Source organism: Sus scrofa, chromosome 13 (genome assembly GCF_000003025.6).
Source record: "Sus scrofa isolate TJ Tabasco breed Duroc chromosome 13, Sscrofa11.1, whole genome shotgun sequence".
In the NCBI taxonomy this organism is placed as follows: Eukaryota; Metazoa; Chordata; class Mammalia; order Artiodactyla; family Suidae; genus Sus; species Sus scrofa.
The window spans coordinates 200,893,267-200,909,504 of NC_010455.5; the positions used below are offsets into that span (position 1 = coordinate 200,893,267).

The window sequence follows — 16,238 nt, forward strand, 5'->3', positions numbered from 1 at the left end:
TTCGTTCTTCTGCCTCCTGTATTCTGCTGTTAGCTGCTTCTAGTGAGTTTTTTATTTCAGTTATTGTATTTTGCATCTCTCCTTAAGTTTTATATCTTGTATCTCTTTGGTTAGTGTTTCCTGTAAGTTATCTATCTTTGCCTCCAGTTTATTTCCAATGTCTTGCATCATCTTCAGCATCGACAGTCTAAAGTCTTTTTCCTGGAGGCTGAGAGTCTCCTCACGGCTTAGCTGTTTTTCTGGGGTTTTTCCTTTCTCCCTCATCTGAGTTTTATAGTCCTTTATCTTTTCATTTTTATAGGTTTTTGGTGTGGTGACCTTTTTACAGATAATAGAGTTGTAGCCACTCTTACTTCTGAAGTCTGCCCCCCTTGTGGCTGAAGTCTATATGGGGGGCTTGCTGTAGGCTTCCTGATGGGAGGGGCTGATGCCTGCCCCCCCCCCCCCCCCCCCCCCCGTAGGTGGAGCTGATTCTACTCCCTCTGGTGGGTGCGCTTAGCCTCTGGATGGGATTAGAGGCAGCTGTGTGCCTGAGGGGTCTTTAGGCAGCCTGTTTACTGAGGGGCGGGGCTGTGATCCCACCTGGGTTGTTGTTTGCCCTGGGGCTTCTCAGCAGCTGGCTGGCTGATGGGTGGGGCCAGATTTTCCCAAAATGGCCCCCTCCAGAGAAAGGCACAGCTGCTGAATATTCGCAGAGCTTTGCTTCCAATGTCCTTCCCTCACAACAAGCCACATTCACCCCTGTTTTCCCAGGATGTCCTCCAAGAACTGCGGTCAGGTTTGACCCAGATTCCCTTGGTGACTTTGCTTTGCCCTGGGACCCAGTGCACGTGAAAATCTGTGTGCACCTTTTAAGAATGGGGTCTCCATTTCCCCAGTCCTGTGGAGCTCCTGTGCACAAGCCCCACTGGCCTTCAATGCCAGATACTCCAGGGCTCTTTCTCCCAGTGCTGGATCCCCACACGTGAGAGTTTGATGTGGGGCTCAGAACTCTCACTCCTGTGGGTGAGTCTCTGAACCAGTTAGTTTTCAGTCTGTGGGACTTCCCACCCGGGAGGCATGGGGTTGTTTATATCGTGAAATCGCCCCTCCTACCTCTTGATGTGGCCTCCTCTTTTTCTTCTGGAGTAGGGTATCTTTTTGAAGGTTTCCAGTCCATTTGGGTGGAGACTGCTCAGTCCTTAGTTGTGAATTTTGTTGTTTTTAGGAGAGAAGTTGAGCTCCAGTCCTTCTATTCCACCATCTTAATCCTGCCCCTCCCGACACAGAACTTTAAATGGCAAAAGAGAATGGCTCTCCCTGCATCTTACATGCCTGCCAGATGCAACAGCAACTGGGTTAAAGTAACACGTAAACGCACAGGTTTGTTTAGGAAGGAGAGGGCCAGGAGGCCCAGGTGTGACTTCTCAGAAGAGGGCTGGTCTCTTTGATGGCTGAAATTAGTCGACTAACAATCCCCCTAATCATAACAGGAATAAAAGCAGTACTCAGAATCAAAACATCTGAGGTTTTTTTCAGTTTGATGAGGAAGCAGCTAGGGCATGACTCTCATCATCCCTTGCAAAATAACGACAGCGACGGTACAGCCAGACAGCAAGCGAAGACCACCACACGTCTCCGCACGATGGACTGACGATGCGCAAGGCAAGCAGTCTTACCTTAACAGAATTATAGAACGCTTCGAACACACCCACGCTCTTGGCACTGAGCTGGAGGTTCACGGTTCCTTCCACTGTCAAGGAGACTCCCTGGTGCTGGACTGAGTCCTTGCCGGATATGACCACCACGCCGGAGAGCATCTCCTGGAGACAGAGAGAGCCACTGCCCCATTAGTGCACCTCTTTCATCCACCTGCTTTAGGAGCAAAGTCAGTCTCTGGAACGATTAACTCAAAGATGCAGACATTCACTGAGTGCTTATTAGAGAACAGATGCCTGGATGCCAGGATGGAGAAGGCCTGGGACTCTGCAGGGATGGAATCTCAGCCCATCGCTGCCCTCAGACACATCTCCACGCCCGCTAGAGAATCTGGTTTCAAAAGGGAGTTCCCGTCGTGACGCAGTGGAAAGGAATCTGACTAGGAACCATGAGGTTGAGGGTTCAATCCCTGACTTCGCTCAGTGAGTTAAGGATCCAGTGTTGCCGTGAGCTGTGGTGTAGGCTGCAGATGTGGCCTGGATCCGTGTTGCTGTGGCCGTGGCGTAGGCCAGCAGCTGTAGCTCTGATTGGACCCCTAGCCTGGGAACCTCCATATGCCATGGGTGTGGCCGTAAAATGCAAAAAAAGGGGGGGGCAAAGAGAAGGGCCTGGGGAACAGGAGATTCAGAGCCATAGTACATGTGTGTGTGGTATCTCTTCAGAAAGAGTATGACACAATAGGGAGTTCTCTGGTGGTGGAGCAGGTTAAGGATCCGGGCTTCCACAGATTGCGGCACGGGTTCAATCCCTGGCCTGGGAACTTTCACACACCACAGGCATGGACCAAAAAAAAAAGGCTTTTTTGTAGGTTCTTTCTCAATTATGCTGGCTAAGATGACTATACCCTGTCAAATCTATGTGTTCAAACTGAACACAACTGCTGACCAGGTGTCCTTTGCCAGGAGGGTCTCGTGAGAGGACCTGCATGTCGTGGATGTAACACCCCCAGCAGCCACACAGCCCTGTCACTAAGGCCCTCCTAGGCCCCTCCATGTCCTGCTTTCTGCTGGGAGACAGTCGAGCTTAGATTTCCCTGATGAAACATTTAAGGAAGACTTTGCAATCAACAAGGACCGGCAGTACAGCACTGGGAACTCTCCTCAGTATTCTGTGGTAACCTGTGTGGGAAAGGAATCTGAAAAAGAATGAATATAATATGTATATACATGTGGCTGAGCCACTCTGCCCTACTGACTCAGCACGGTAAATCAACTGTACCCCAATATAAAATACAAATTCATCTTAAAAAAAAGGCAGAGTTCCCTGGTGGCTTAGTGGGTTAAAGATCTGGTGTTGTCACCGCACTTCACAACAGACTCTGTCTATTCACTTCTTTGGAGATGATTCCTGGACGGCAGTTCTTTCCTGTCGAGATGAAACCTGGAACTTGAAGGTCTCCACTTGCGATGGAGGTTTACATGGAGAAGTCGCGGAGATGAACTAGCACCAACTACAGTGAAGAGAATCCACAATCAATACAAAACGTGGTTCTGAAATGACCTTCAGAAACGGCGCAGGACGGGAGTCCCGGGGTGGGGGCTGGCGGGTGAGGATCCAGGCCCCGGGTGGACTCATTCCCTGGAAGCTGCACAGCCTCGGCAGGTGGGTCCAGGCTCAGCCCAGAGGGAGGCCTGGAGCAGTGGCTTCAAACACACACCAAGACAGGAGGCGCCCAAAGCCTCTGGGGCTCCCCGCTTTCTCCACAGAAACCACCCTGAGCTTGTCCTGAAGTGGGAAGAGGCTGCGGCCTCTAACCCTGCCTCCTCTGGAGGTAGAAGGCAGCCAGCAAACCCCACGGCTCTTCTCTTCTTTGTTCTCTGGAATTCGCACCAAACCCATAATTAGGGCTCTGTGTTGGAAGGTGGTGGTGTCGAGTCAGCATCCCCCCCCTTCGCCCGGCCGCCTGGAAATCACCCAAAAGAACAAGACGCAGAACCACAAACTCCATCTCCAGCGAAGCAAGGAGACCATCAAATGCCATGAAATAGGCCGAGAGGAGCTGGGGCGGGGGCGCGGTCGAGAGCCAAGTGAGGCCCTGGCTGGGGCGAGGTGCTCCCAAAGGTGAGGGGTGGCGGACAGAGGCCTGGGAGCGGCTGGGGACCAGCAGTGCCTCCAGCCCACCCCAGCACTGCACCCCGCAGGAGGCAGCAGCTGTGAGTCCCTCCCCCAACCTGGGCGGAGAGGTGGGGACAAAGGTTAAAGAAACTCACATCAAACCTCAGCCCACGGGGTCTAGGAATAAACATCTCCTATGAAGGAGCTTTTGCGAGAACGAGCAGAGGTGCTCAGGACACGTAATAGCCTTAAAAAGGAGGGACCGGGGAGATGCAAACAGCAGATGATGAATAAACACATAGAAGCCAGGCCAGGTGGCTTAACTCCTCTGTGGAGGCGCCTCATCTCACCCAGGGTAAAGGCTGGTCATTTCCCCCCTGTCCCCCCAAGGGGGGACCTGCCCGACCTCATCTCTAAACCCTCCCCCTGCACCACTCCACTCCCAACCACCAGCCCTCTGGCTTTGTCTTTTTCCTTTTTTTTTTTTTCTTTCCTGGCTGGCGCCTGAGGCATGCAAAAATTCCTGGGTGGGGGATCAAACCTACGCCACAGCCATGACAACACCAGGTCCTTAACAGCTAGGCCACCAGGGAACTCCCTCCCCGCTACTCCTCTAAAAGGCCAGGCTGGTCCAGCCTCTGAGCATCTGTACACACTTCTTCACCTGGAGGCTCTTCCTCCAGAACCCATAAGGCTTGTGACAGTCTCTCTCCTTGACCAAACTCTAGCAGCCTCTCTTGAGCGCTTTCTCAACTAGGCCCTGACTTTCGGTTTCCATGTTCCTCTCTCTGCTTCGTGAATGGCAGCAAGAATTCTGCTAAGTCAGATCAACTGTCCTGGGACTCCAACACCCTCAATATCTCATCAGCCTCCTCATCCTCCACCCCCACCCCACCCTCGCTGCAGAGGGTGTCTGACCAGCCCCACCTGCCTTCAGCACGACTCCTGTGAGGAGCAGGTTTATCCACCGACCCCGCCTCTGCTCCTTGGCTGTGGTGCCCACTTGCTCCCAGGGGACCTGCAGCTGAACCCGACCTCTTTCCCCCACTGCAGACCCCACTGCAATGCTCCCTCCGTCGGTCCCAGCAGCTGCCCCTGAATACAGTCTCACTGTCTTTAACAAGTGCCACGAGTAATTTTTTTCTCTCAAACTCTCTTCCTCCTTCCCATCAGGTTGGTGCTCAAAAGACCCCATTTTCATGGCACCTCCTCTGACCCCTCCTCTTTGAATCTGCACGACCCTCTCCCCACACTCCCTTATCCCCCTTCCTGACTCTGCTCTGTAGCACTGTCACCTTCTAAAATACAACATAAATACTTAGCTATCTTACTTATTATCGTACTCCTGGAATGTAAACTCCACAAGGGGACAGAGGTTATAAGGTTTACTAAACCATTAAACGACCACCCGCCAGGAAAAAACAAAAAACAAACAAACACCATCAAGCAGATGGAAACTGTGAATGTGTGTTTCACCATGAATTTTTTAAATATAAAGAAGCAACTGCTTCTATGAAAGATGAACACAAAACAGAGCTATGCGAGCTTAGGGATGATGAGGTAACAGAAAGACAAAAATGTAAGAACAGCTCAGAAAAGAAGTGGAAGGGAAAAAAGTAAAACAAAACCATCACAGAAAAGGAGGTGAAACTGAAAGGGGCTCAAAATACAGGGCAGAAATGAGAAAATGCGAACAAACTGGGCAAAAATTTAAGAAAGAATTAAAAAGAATCACCCAAAAAAAGAGAGAAATATGACTGACCATAAGGAACATCCAACACATGCATAATGAAGTTCCCAAATAAGAAAAACGAAATAATAGAACACATCAAATATTTACTGATATAATTTTTAATGACTGAAGGAGCAAATGAATTAGGTAGGGTTAAGAAAAAGACTCTAGTGAAATTATTCTACTTGAAAAAAGAGAATCCTTTTGGAGTCAGGTGAAAGAAAAGTCACTTATAAGAGGGGAGAAAAAAATCAGATTCCTTCTAAATGCAACTCAAAATGAAAGCACAGAGCTTTCGGCGGGGACCACCACGTTTCAGTAATTTGCCAAAATGACCAACACTCAAGGAGAGAAGAGGGGCATCCCTCTATGTTCTCTAGGCCTTTTAGAAAAACATGGAGTTAGGAGTTCCCGTCGTGGCTCAGCGGTTAAGGAACCCGACTAGTATCCATGAGGATTCAGGTTCGATCCCTGGCCTCGCTCAGTGGGTTAAGGATCTGGTGTAGATCACAGACGCGGCTCGGACCCTATGTTGCTGTGGCTGTGATGTATGCTGGTGGCTATAGCTCTGATTCAACCCCTAGCCTGGGAACCTCCATATGTCGCTGGGTACAGTCCTAAAAAGATAAAAAGACCAAAAAAAAAAAAAACATGGGGTTGTTCCTCTGGCCACATACATGTGAATCGACACGAAAGGTGATGAGCACGGCTCAAAAGGGAATGCCCCACAAATGTTACCATGGCAAAACTGAGGCATCTACAGCATAACCCAGCATGCTGTTGGCACTGCTGTAAACACACAAATGAAGGGCAAGATTCTTGCCAAAAGAATATGCATATTGAGCACAACAAGCCCTCTGAGAGCCAAGACAGCTTCCTGAATCATGTGAAGGAAAATGATCAAAGAAGGAAGCCAAAGAGAAAGGAACCTGGGTTCAGGTGAAGTGCCAGCCTGTTCCACCCAGAGAAGGACCCTTTGTGAGACCCAATGGAAAGGAGTCTGAACTGCTGGAATCCATTCCCCATGAATTCATGGGATGATAGGTGTAAAGAAAATGAAAGACCTGGACTATGGAAAAAAAAAAAAAAAAAAGAAGAAGGAAGAAAAGAAGTAAGTATAGCAATACGCACTGCAATGCTCAAGGAAACAAAATATGATCCTAGAATTTTAATTTTTTTATCAAAGCCCATGCTTTATTCAGAGTTTGTTATCAAAGCCCATGCTTTATTCAGAGTTTCTTCATTTTCACCTAATATTCCTTTTATGTTCCAGGACTCCATCCAGGATACCACATTACACTTAGCTGTCATGTGTCATGATCCAGAATTTCATACCTACCTAAACAGTCACTCATGTATAAAAGAAGTTTTTTTATTTTTTTCTTTTCAGGGCCACACCTGAGGCATATGGAGGTTCCCAGGCTAGGGGTCGAATTGGAGCTACAGCAGCCAGTCTACACCCCAGCAAGAGCAACGCCAGAGTCAAGCTGCATCTACGACCTACACCACAGGTCACGGCAACGCCGGATCCTGAACCCGCCACCTCATGGTTCCTAGTTGGATTCATTTCCACTGTGCCACAAAGGGAACTGTTTTTGGTTTTGTTTTAGAAATTTTAAATATGCAAAGGCAAGTAAACAAACAAAACCCCGAGGAGCACTACATGAAAAGCGATCTTGAGACGCTGACTAAATAGTTAACTGTGACTCTTGAAGGGATGGCAGCAAACAGTGTCAAAGGAACCAAGTGCGAGGACCAGACTCGCTGAACTGGAAGAATAAGACTAAGAGGTATGTGATGATTGAGGTGAGAGGACAGAATGCAAAATACAAGCCCTGAGAGTGTAGACTATTTAAAAAATAGCAGTTGGGAGAATGAGGGAGCAAGACTGTGAGAGGCTGTACAACGTACACGGTCTCCTTACCTCTGACAGCTGGGGTTTCAGATACATCATCAAAACCATGTTCTCCAAAACGGCAGCCAGCAGCCATACGTGGCCATTTAACTTAAATTTATATTAAGCAATATTCAATAAAATTTGAAGTTCAGGTCCTCAGTCACACTAGCCACATTTCAAATGCTTAAAAGCCACCTTATGGCTAGTGGCTATCACAATGGACAAAGCAGATAAACAATATAGTCATATCATCACAAAGTTCTACTGGCTGATTTTAAGTTCATAAATCGAGGAGTTCCCGTTGTGCCTCAATGGTAACGAATCCGACCAGTATCCTTGAGGATGTGGGTTCGATTCCTGGCCTTGCTCACTGGGCTAAGGACCCTGCTTTTCTGTGGCTACGGTGTAGGTAGACTGGCAGCTGCAGCTCGAATTCGACCCCTAGTCTGGGAACTTCCATAAGCTGCAGGTGTAGCTCTTAAAGTAAAAATAAAGTTAATAAATTGAATAACATAGTACAAATAAAGTTAACAAGGGTGAACACCCACAAAGGTAGTATTTGAAGTAACTAAGATCAGTTGGTAGAAGAGACGGGAGAAGGAAAGAAGAGGAAACATTAATTTCATCACTGTTCATAGCAGAGAATTAATAAATAACATCCAAAACAAAGAAGATTTAGGGTACAATAAAAAGTTGTAATGGTGGCGTTCCTGTTATGGCACATCGGAAACAAATCTGACTAGAAACCATGGGCTTGCAGGTTCCATCTCTGGCCTCGTTCAGCGGGTTAAGGATCTGGCGTTGCCATGGGCAGTAGTGTAGGCCAGCAGCTCTAGCTCCGATTGGACCCCTAACCTGGGAAGCTCCATATGTCGTGAGTGCAGCTCTAAAAAGCAAAAAGCAAAAAAAAAAAAAAAAAAAAAAAAAAAAAAGGTGTAAGGGTAACAATTATATCAAATAAAACTCCAAATTATTAGAAAATCATACAAACATAAAGAAAAGAAAATAAGACTGCAGAGGGTAAAGTATTTTAAAAGCTACTTAAAAAACAATCCCCCCAAATGATAACAAAGCAGCAATGGCAAAATTAATGCCAAACATATGTCATGTTAATAAATGGGCTAAATTAGTATCTATTTAAAAAAAGACATTCAGATTATATCTCAAAGTAAAACCCAATTTTATGTTGTACGACAGAGATGCACTTAAAAACGGCAGGGGTGAGGGTGGATTTGGAAAGGCTGAAGAAGAAAGAATAAGCAAAGGTATATGAAGCAGAAGGAAGAAATAAATTGTGGGCTGTAATCTTACTATCAGACAAGGCTGAGTTCAGAGAAGGAAGGACTGATAAACACGACAAAGAGCACTGCAGGATTCTATAGGGGGGTAACTCACAGCAGAGACCCACGGGCTCGCTATGCATGGATCGTGGATCGAATGACACAGCATCAACATTCAAAGCAAAAACTACAGGGGATGCAAGGAGACGACTTGAGTAAACAAATTCAATGTGCTCAGGACAGTAAAGAGGACAAAAATAATCGGGAATATAAAGCACCCAAATCACACACCAGTAAGATACAACTAATTGAACTCTAAAGACAACATGCTGATTCTAAAAACAGAGAAAAAACACTCTTTGTAACATCCATTCACAAAAACTGACCAATTAGTCCACAAAGAGGTCCAACAGGTCTTTCTTTAGGGGAAAAAAAAAACAAAATGAAGCAAAGGAAATTACTAATCCAATCAAGAAATAAGAGCTAAATCAAAGATATCAAAGGTATACTAGTAATTAAAATAATAATAATAAGAGATCACACTGTTCAACTGCATGTAAGTAAATCTGAAAAGTAGGTAAAATGCATCATTTTTCTAGGAAAACATAATTTACCCAAACTAACTCCAAAGGAGACATGAAACCTAAGCAAATCAACCACCATAGAAAAAAATCCCAAAAAGTTATATATGAGCCCTCCCCAAAGCATCAGCCCCAGAGAGTTTCATGGATCATTCCCAAAGGTGTAAATTACAGAAAATTCCAATACTGAAACTATTCCGAAACACAGAAAAGAATTTCTTCAAAAAAAAAAAAAAAAAAGCAACTACAACAATAACACCAAAGTAAGAAAAAAAAATCTATACACACACAGGGAAAACTAGATTTTTCTCACTTACACATGTCAATGTAAAAGTTCTAAAAAAAATATTAGCAATACAATCCAGGAGCAACTGGAAGGAAGATCACACCATAACTGTGGAATTTAGTTCAGGAATGTATGGATAGCTCAAGTGTCCAGGAAAGCTACTAACGCAATTCATGGTATTAATAGCTCTCCAGAGAAAAATCACAGTCATCTCCACAGATGCTAAAAGTCACCTGCTAACATTTCATCTCCATTCTTGATAAAAATCTTAGGAAAATAAGAATAGAAGGATATTTCCTTACCCAGAAGGCAGCATCAACCTTAATGGGAAAGGAGATACGTGCATTGAAGTCGGGAATAAAACAAGGACGACTGTGATGACCACGGTTAACGCACTACAAGTACTACTTAGTACAATAAAAATAGAGATGGATTTGAGAAGTGAAAAACGCAGGCGAATTATCGTTATTTACAGGTGCCATGATTGTGTGCCTGGAAGAGCCCAAGGGAATTTACTCAGCACATCAACGTGAAGAGAATTTCAGGAACGACGATAGCTGGGTACAAAACACACGGAAATTGATAAGGCAGCATGAACACAACAGTCAGTGAGAAGACACACTGGAAGAAGCACCTTCTTTTCAAAACAACAAAAAGTTAAAACATTATAAAGCAACTTAACAGGAAAAATCTAAAACTCTCATAAGACGAAACCGTAAAACACAGCTGAAGGGCACAAAAAAAAAACAGACGGAAGGGCTACCGTGTTTTTGAACAGGAAGTTTTTTAACACCTGGAATGTGTCTATTTTCCCTCAATCCGTAGATAAAGACAACATAATCCAAAGAAAACACCATGGGGAATGTTTTTTCTTTTTTCAGGGGTGGGATGGGATGAGAAGAGGTAGACTAGACAAGCTGATTTTCAAGTTCATCTGGAGTAAGAAACTTTGAAATGAAGGGGGAGACTAGCCTAGCCCTACGAGGTTGTTATAACACTACAATAACTCAGAAAATGCGGTACACGTAGAGGCTGAAAGATAAATGCTACAGGATGGAAGCACCAGAACTAGACCCAGGTAGTATGGGAATTTAACAGATGATAAAGGAAACATTTGAAATACAGAGGGAAAAGGCAGAATATTCACTAAATGATACTGGTAAACTAGTCAGAGATCTGGAGGGGGCTATGGGGTGGTATCTGCCAGAGAACTGGCAAAAAAAAAATTAAGTTGGATCCATACACCAAACCTTTGTTAATAAAAGGTTCTAAAAGCATCAAAGACTTAAATGTAAAAACTGAATAACCAAAATTTTAGAAGAAACGACCAGGAATGATTTTTACCATATCAAAGTAGGGAAGATCTTTTTTATTTAAAAATTTTTTAATTTTTATTTGAAATATAGTTGATGTACAATGTTGTGTTAATTTCTTTTTCTTTTTTTTTTTTGGTCTTTTTTTTGCCTTTTCTAGGGCTGCTCCGTGGCATATGGAGGTTCCCAGGCTAGGGGTCTAATCAGAGCTGTGGCTGTCGGTCTACACCACAGCTGCAGCAACTCGGGATCCGAGCCGCATCTGCAACCTACACCACAGCTCATGGCAACACCGAATCCTTAACCCACTGAGCAAGGCCAGGGATCGAACAGGAAACCCCATGGTTCCTAGTCAGATTCGTTAACCACTGAGCTACGATGGGAACTCTAATGCTGTGTTAATTTCTGCTGTCCAGCAAAGTGATTCAGTTACACACGTGTATATATACATGTTTTAAAACATTCTTTTTATGGCTTATCTTAGGCCACTGCATACAGTTCTCTGTGCTCTACAGTAGGACCCTGTTGTTTATACTTTTCTAAGACTGTTTCAAAACTCTGAATAAATATGACTACAAACACAATTAAAAAGTTTGTTACACAAGTGATTATGAGCAACGTCAAATAAATGATAAACTAGGGAAATAATGCAACTTAATATAACAGGCATGGAGTTCCCATAGTGGCGCAGCGGAAACAAATCCAACTAGGAACCATGAGGTTGCAGGTTCAATCCCTGGCCTCACTCAGTGAGTTAAGGAAGGATGTGGCGTTGCCCCGAGCTGTGGTGCAGGTTGCAGACACAGCTCTAATCTGGCGTTGCTAAGGCTGTGGCGTAGGCCGGCAGCTGTAGCTCTGATTGGACCCCTAGCCTGCGAACCTCCATGTGCAGCAGGTGCGGCCCTAAAAAGACAAAAAACAAACAATATAACAGGCAAGGGGCTAATTAATTCTCTAATATTTTAAGAACTCCTTAAAAAAGAAAAAAAGAAACTACGTATACAACCTAATAGAAAAACTGGATGACAGGAACAGAGTTCACAAAAAAGGAAGTGCAAATGGCTCCTAAGCCCATGAAAAAGGCTCAGTCTCAATGATAACATGAGAAAGGATCATAAACCATCCTAAGGACTATTTCGCCCTATCGGATTAGCAAAAATCAACAACGTGATGACACAGTGGTTGAGGAGGGGACACCAGGCATTCTCACACATGGCTGGGGGAGCTGAGAGCACCACAACCTTGTAAGGGCTGTGCAGCAACACCAAAAACATTTCACAAAACCCTGAGCCCAGCAAGTCTACTTAAGAGTTGTCTTTTTTTTTTTTTTTTTTTTTTTTTTTGCTTTTAAGAGCCGCGCCCTTGGCATGTGGAGGTTCCCAGGCTAGGGATCTAATCGGAGCTACAGCTGCCGGCCTACACCAGAGCCACAGCCACACCAGATCCGAGCTGCGTCTGTGACCGACACCACAGCTCACGGCAACACCGGATCCTTGACCCACCGAGCAAGGCCAGGGATCGAACCCGCAACCTCATGGTTCCTAGCTGGGTTTGTTTCTGCTGTGCCACGACGGGAACTCCCAGGAGTTTTCCTCAGATACAGCTGCATGTTGAAATGACTTACAAACAGTCGTTACCCACTGCAACATGGTTGTAACAACAAAAGAATATGGACCACCTAAATGCCAATAATAGGAAAATGCTGGTTTTCCCCTTTAACAATGTCCTAAAGAGTATTCACGTTAGTACATACACGTTCTTTTTTTTAAGGTTGCATACTGTACTGCTGTGGAAAACGGGGGAGAAAGTGAACCTGTGTACATACTGACTTGTAAGTGCACACAGTATCTTTGGCAGGAATCGCAAGAAATCGAGAGCTTCTGGTTGCCCTAGATGAACAGCGGAGGGTACCTGCATCCCTCTTGAAACTCAGGAATTAAGAACCATCTGCACTGATTAACTGGTAACATAATCAACTTTAAAATAAGAGCAATCCCAGAATGTACGAAGTTCTAAGCCCCTTAAATCTGGAAAACCCCAGGGCACAGTCCCCAGGAAAAGACCTAGAGTGTAAGCCAGAAAGTCCTCTTTCTCTGGATTACCCCATACTTTGGACTAGAACACAACTGTCAGGGAAGTAAAAGCCTGTGAGCTAAGGCCTCAGCCAATCCTCCGCCAGCATCTTTCCTTCCTGATGGTCCCAGGGCGCGACGGGGCGCGACACCCATCTCTACTCCCAAGAGTCCTCTGCGTCTCTGAACAAACCCTTCCTCCCTGACATTTCAGCAGTCTTCTTAGAACCGCCTGAGACCCTCACACCACACTGGCCTGGAGATCTTGCACACCGAGAGTGAGTGGCCTCTCATTTATGAACAGGCATCAAACGTGTGAAGGAGTTACCTAATATTGAGGAAATCACAAGGCAAATCACTGAGCTCAAGGTAGAGGAAAACAAGTGGACAATGAATTGCTTGCTCAAACACTCCAGTCCTTCCTAGAGGCACTCAGAGACCCATTTGGTTGGAAGAGGGAAATGAGACACATCAGAGATTTCAACCTGTATTCCCGCCTTGCACACCATTCCATGTAACAGCTGTTTTCCCCCTTGTGTGAAAACACAATAAACCACCAGCAGCTATTTCTCCACATCTGAAGTAATGAGCCAATACTGTGCGGTGTTTACCAAGGCTGTAGATTGGAGAATTCTGAAGAGAGGCATCATCTCCAATCTCTCATTAAAACCAACACAAGGCTAAGAGACATCGCACTCTTCCATTTACTCAAATGAAATCAAAGATTACGTTCACACCCAAAAAATCTGTACATAAATGTTTCTTGTAATTTTATTCATCATCACCCAAGTGTCCAAGAGGTGAATGGACGACCAGGGACGCACCCCCAGACAAGACAACTCAGCAATAAAATGGAACGAACTACTGACACGCAGAGACTGAATGACCGTCCAAGACTAAGTGATGAGGCCAGATTCAAAAGGCTGTATATCTTATAATCGTACTTTGCCACATACGGGACCCCCTGCAAAAGGCCAACTACAGAGGCTAAGACCAGATCACTGCTTGCTTGTGGGCTGGGGTGGGTGTGTGGGAAGAAGAGACTGAGTAAGAAGGATGCAAGGGAACTTGGGAGAGTGACAGAAGTGTTCCCTATCTTGACTGTGACAGTGGCTAAGGTCTCGAAGAACCCTGTGCTGAAAAGAGCGATCTGCTGCAAGGGATATACCTCAACTAAGAAACCCACAGCGGGAGTTCCTGTGGGGGCACAGCAGTAATGAACCCAACTAGTATCCATGAGGACGTGGGTTTGACTCCTGACCTTATCCAGTGGGTTAAAGGATCCAGCATTGCCATGAGCTGTGGTGTAGGCCAGAGGCTGCAGCTCTGATTTGATCTCTAGCCTGGGAACATCCATAGGCCACAGGTGCGGCCCTAAAGAAAGAAATGCACAGGAGTTCCCTTCTTGTGGCTCAGCAGGTTAAGGATACAGCATTGTCATTGCTGTGGCTTTGGTCACAGCTTTGGCATGAGTTTGCTCCCTGGCCCAGGAACTTCCATATGCTACAGGGGCAGCCAAAAAAAAAGGGAAAGACTGTGCTTGTGTACCACATCTTCTTTATAAAGGGAAAGAGTGTGCTTGTGTACCACATTTTTATAAAGTAATATTCCACAATGGAATGGAATATTACTCAGCCATAAAAAGGAATAAAATAATGCCATTTGCAGCAACATGAATGGGACCTAGAGATACTAAGTGAAGTTATGAGAAACAAACATCACATGATATCGCTTATATGTGGAATCTAAAAAAAAAGATACAAATGAATTCATTGCAGAACAGACTCACAGACTTTGAACAAACTTACGGTTACAAAAGGAGACGGGTGGGGTGGGGGAAGGGGTGAACTGGGGATTTGAGATTGGCACATGTACACTGTATACTGAATGCCTGGCCAGTGGGGACCTGCTGTCAACACAGGGAACTCTACGCAATCAATATTCTGTGATAACCTATATGGGAAAAGAATCTGAAAAAGAACGGATGTGTGTCTGTGTGTAACCGAGTCACTCTGTTGTACAGCAGAAATGATCACAACTTGTAAATCAGCTCTACTTCGATAAAATTTTCTAATATGGGGAAAAAAAGGAAAGAGATTCACAAAGATAATCAAATATAGAAAGAAAGGTATTCTACCTTCTTGACAACAGGGTCATATTCTAAAAGAGACTGATACTTTAGTAAAAATCAAGCAGTAAAGAGACTGATAAGACTGATACTTTAGTAAAAATTAGCAGTGGAATTGTAACAAAATACCAATGATAATTTGTGTGGCTTACATACACTTACTGGCAAAATAGCAGAAACAATATAATCATTCATCCGACAAACACTTTTGGCGTACCTACCATGTGTCAGATACTGTTCCAGGCACTAAGGATAGGGCAGTGAACAAAAGAGGAACTCAGGGGGCTTCCATTTTAATACTGCATTCTCATGCTGTACTACTATGGAGAAATACGGCAGGCTGCTTCTTAGTATAGTGTCAGCATAGGTCTAAATGCTCAGTAAAATGAGCTGACAAAAATCACAGCTATTGTCTGATGAGGCTACTCTGAAATTTCTAGTTCTGAAATTTTCTTGAGTCTGGAGAAGAAACCTGAGCCACCAAATAAAAAGTCTAGAAGAAAGGAGCACAGCAGGTTAAGGATATGGCATTGTCACTGCAGCGGCTCTAGTCACTGCTCTGGCATTGGTTCCATATGCTGTGGGCACAGCCAAAAAAAAAAAGGGGGGGGGCAAAATGAGACTGTCAATACTGGTCAAAAGAGGAAAACTTCCGGGGAGTTCCTGTAGTGGTTAACGAATCCGACAAGAAACCATGAGGTTGGGGTTCGATCCCTGCCCTTGCTCAGTGGGTTAAGGATCCGGCCTTGCCGTGAGCTGTGGTGTAGGTCGCGGATGCGGCTCGGATCCCACGTTGCTGTGGTTCTGGCGTAGGCTGGTGGCTACAGCTCTGATTCGACCCCTAGCCTGGGAACCTCCATATGCTGCAGGAGCAGCCCTAGAAAAGGCAAAAAAAAAAAAAAAAAATTTACACTATTATCTTTTTATAATTTAAAAAAAGTTCTTCTCCTAGAGCTCCTGCTGTGGCACAACAGGATTGGCGGCATCTTGGGAGCACTGGGTCGCAGGTTCCAACCCCGGGCCCAGCACACTTGGTTAAGGAGCCAGTGTTGCTGCAGCAGTGGCTTAGGTTGCAACTACGGCTCGGATCTCATCCCCGGCCCCGGGAACTCCATATGCCACAGGGTGGCCAAAAGTGAAAAAAAAAAAAAAAAAAAAAAAAAAAAAAAGTTCTTTTCCAGACTGTTACTAAAGAG

At 45.1% G+C, this 16,238-nt stretch overlaps 1 protein-coding gene and 1 pseudogene across 2 annotated transcripts in view; one reads left to right on the plus strand and one right to left on the minus strand.

The window, feature by feature from the left end:
* DSCR3 (DSCR3 arrestin fold containing) overlaps window positions 1-16,238 on the minus strand; it is a 57,844-nt gene that overhangs the window by 24,106 nt on the left and 17,500 nt on the right. For both annotated transcript variants that reach the window (XM_005670333.3, XM_003483358.4), the window contains exon 2: window positions 1,659-1,802. In XM_005670333.3, coding sequence (XP_005670390.1) covers window positions 1,659-1,802 — 144 coding nt within the window. The remainder of the gene's footprint in view (window positions 1-1,658; window positions 1,803-16,238) is intronic.
* LOC110256545 lies at window positions 3,194-6,578 on the plus strand (annotated as a pseudogene).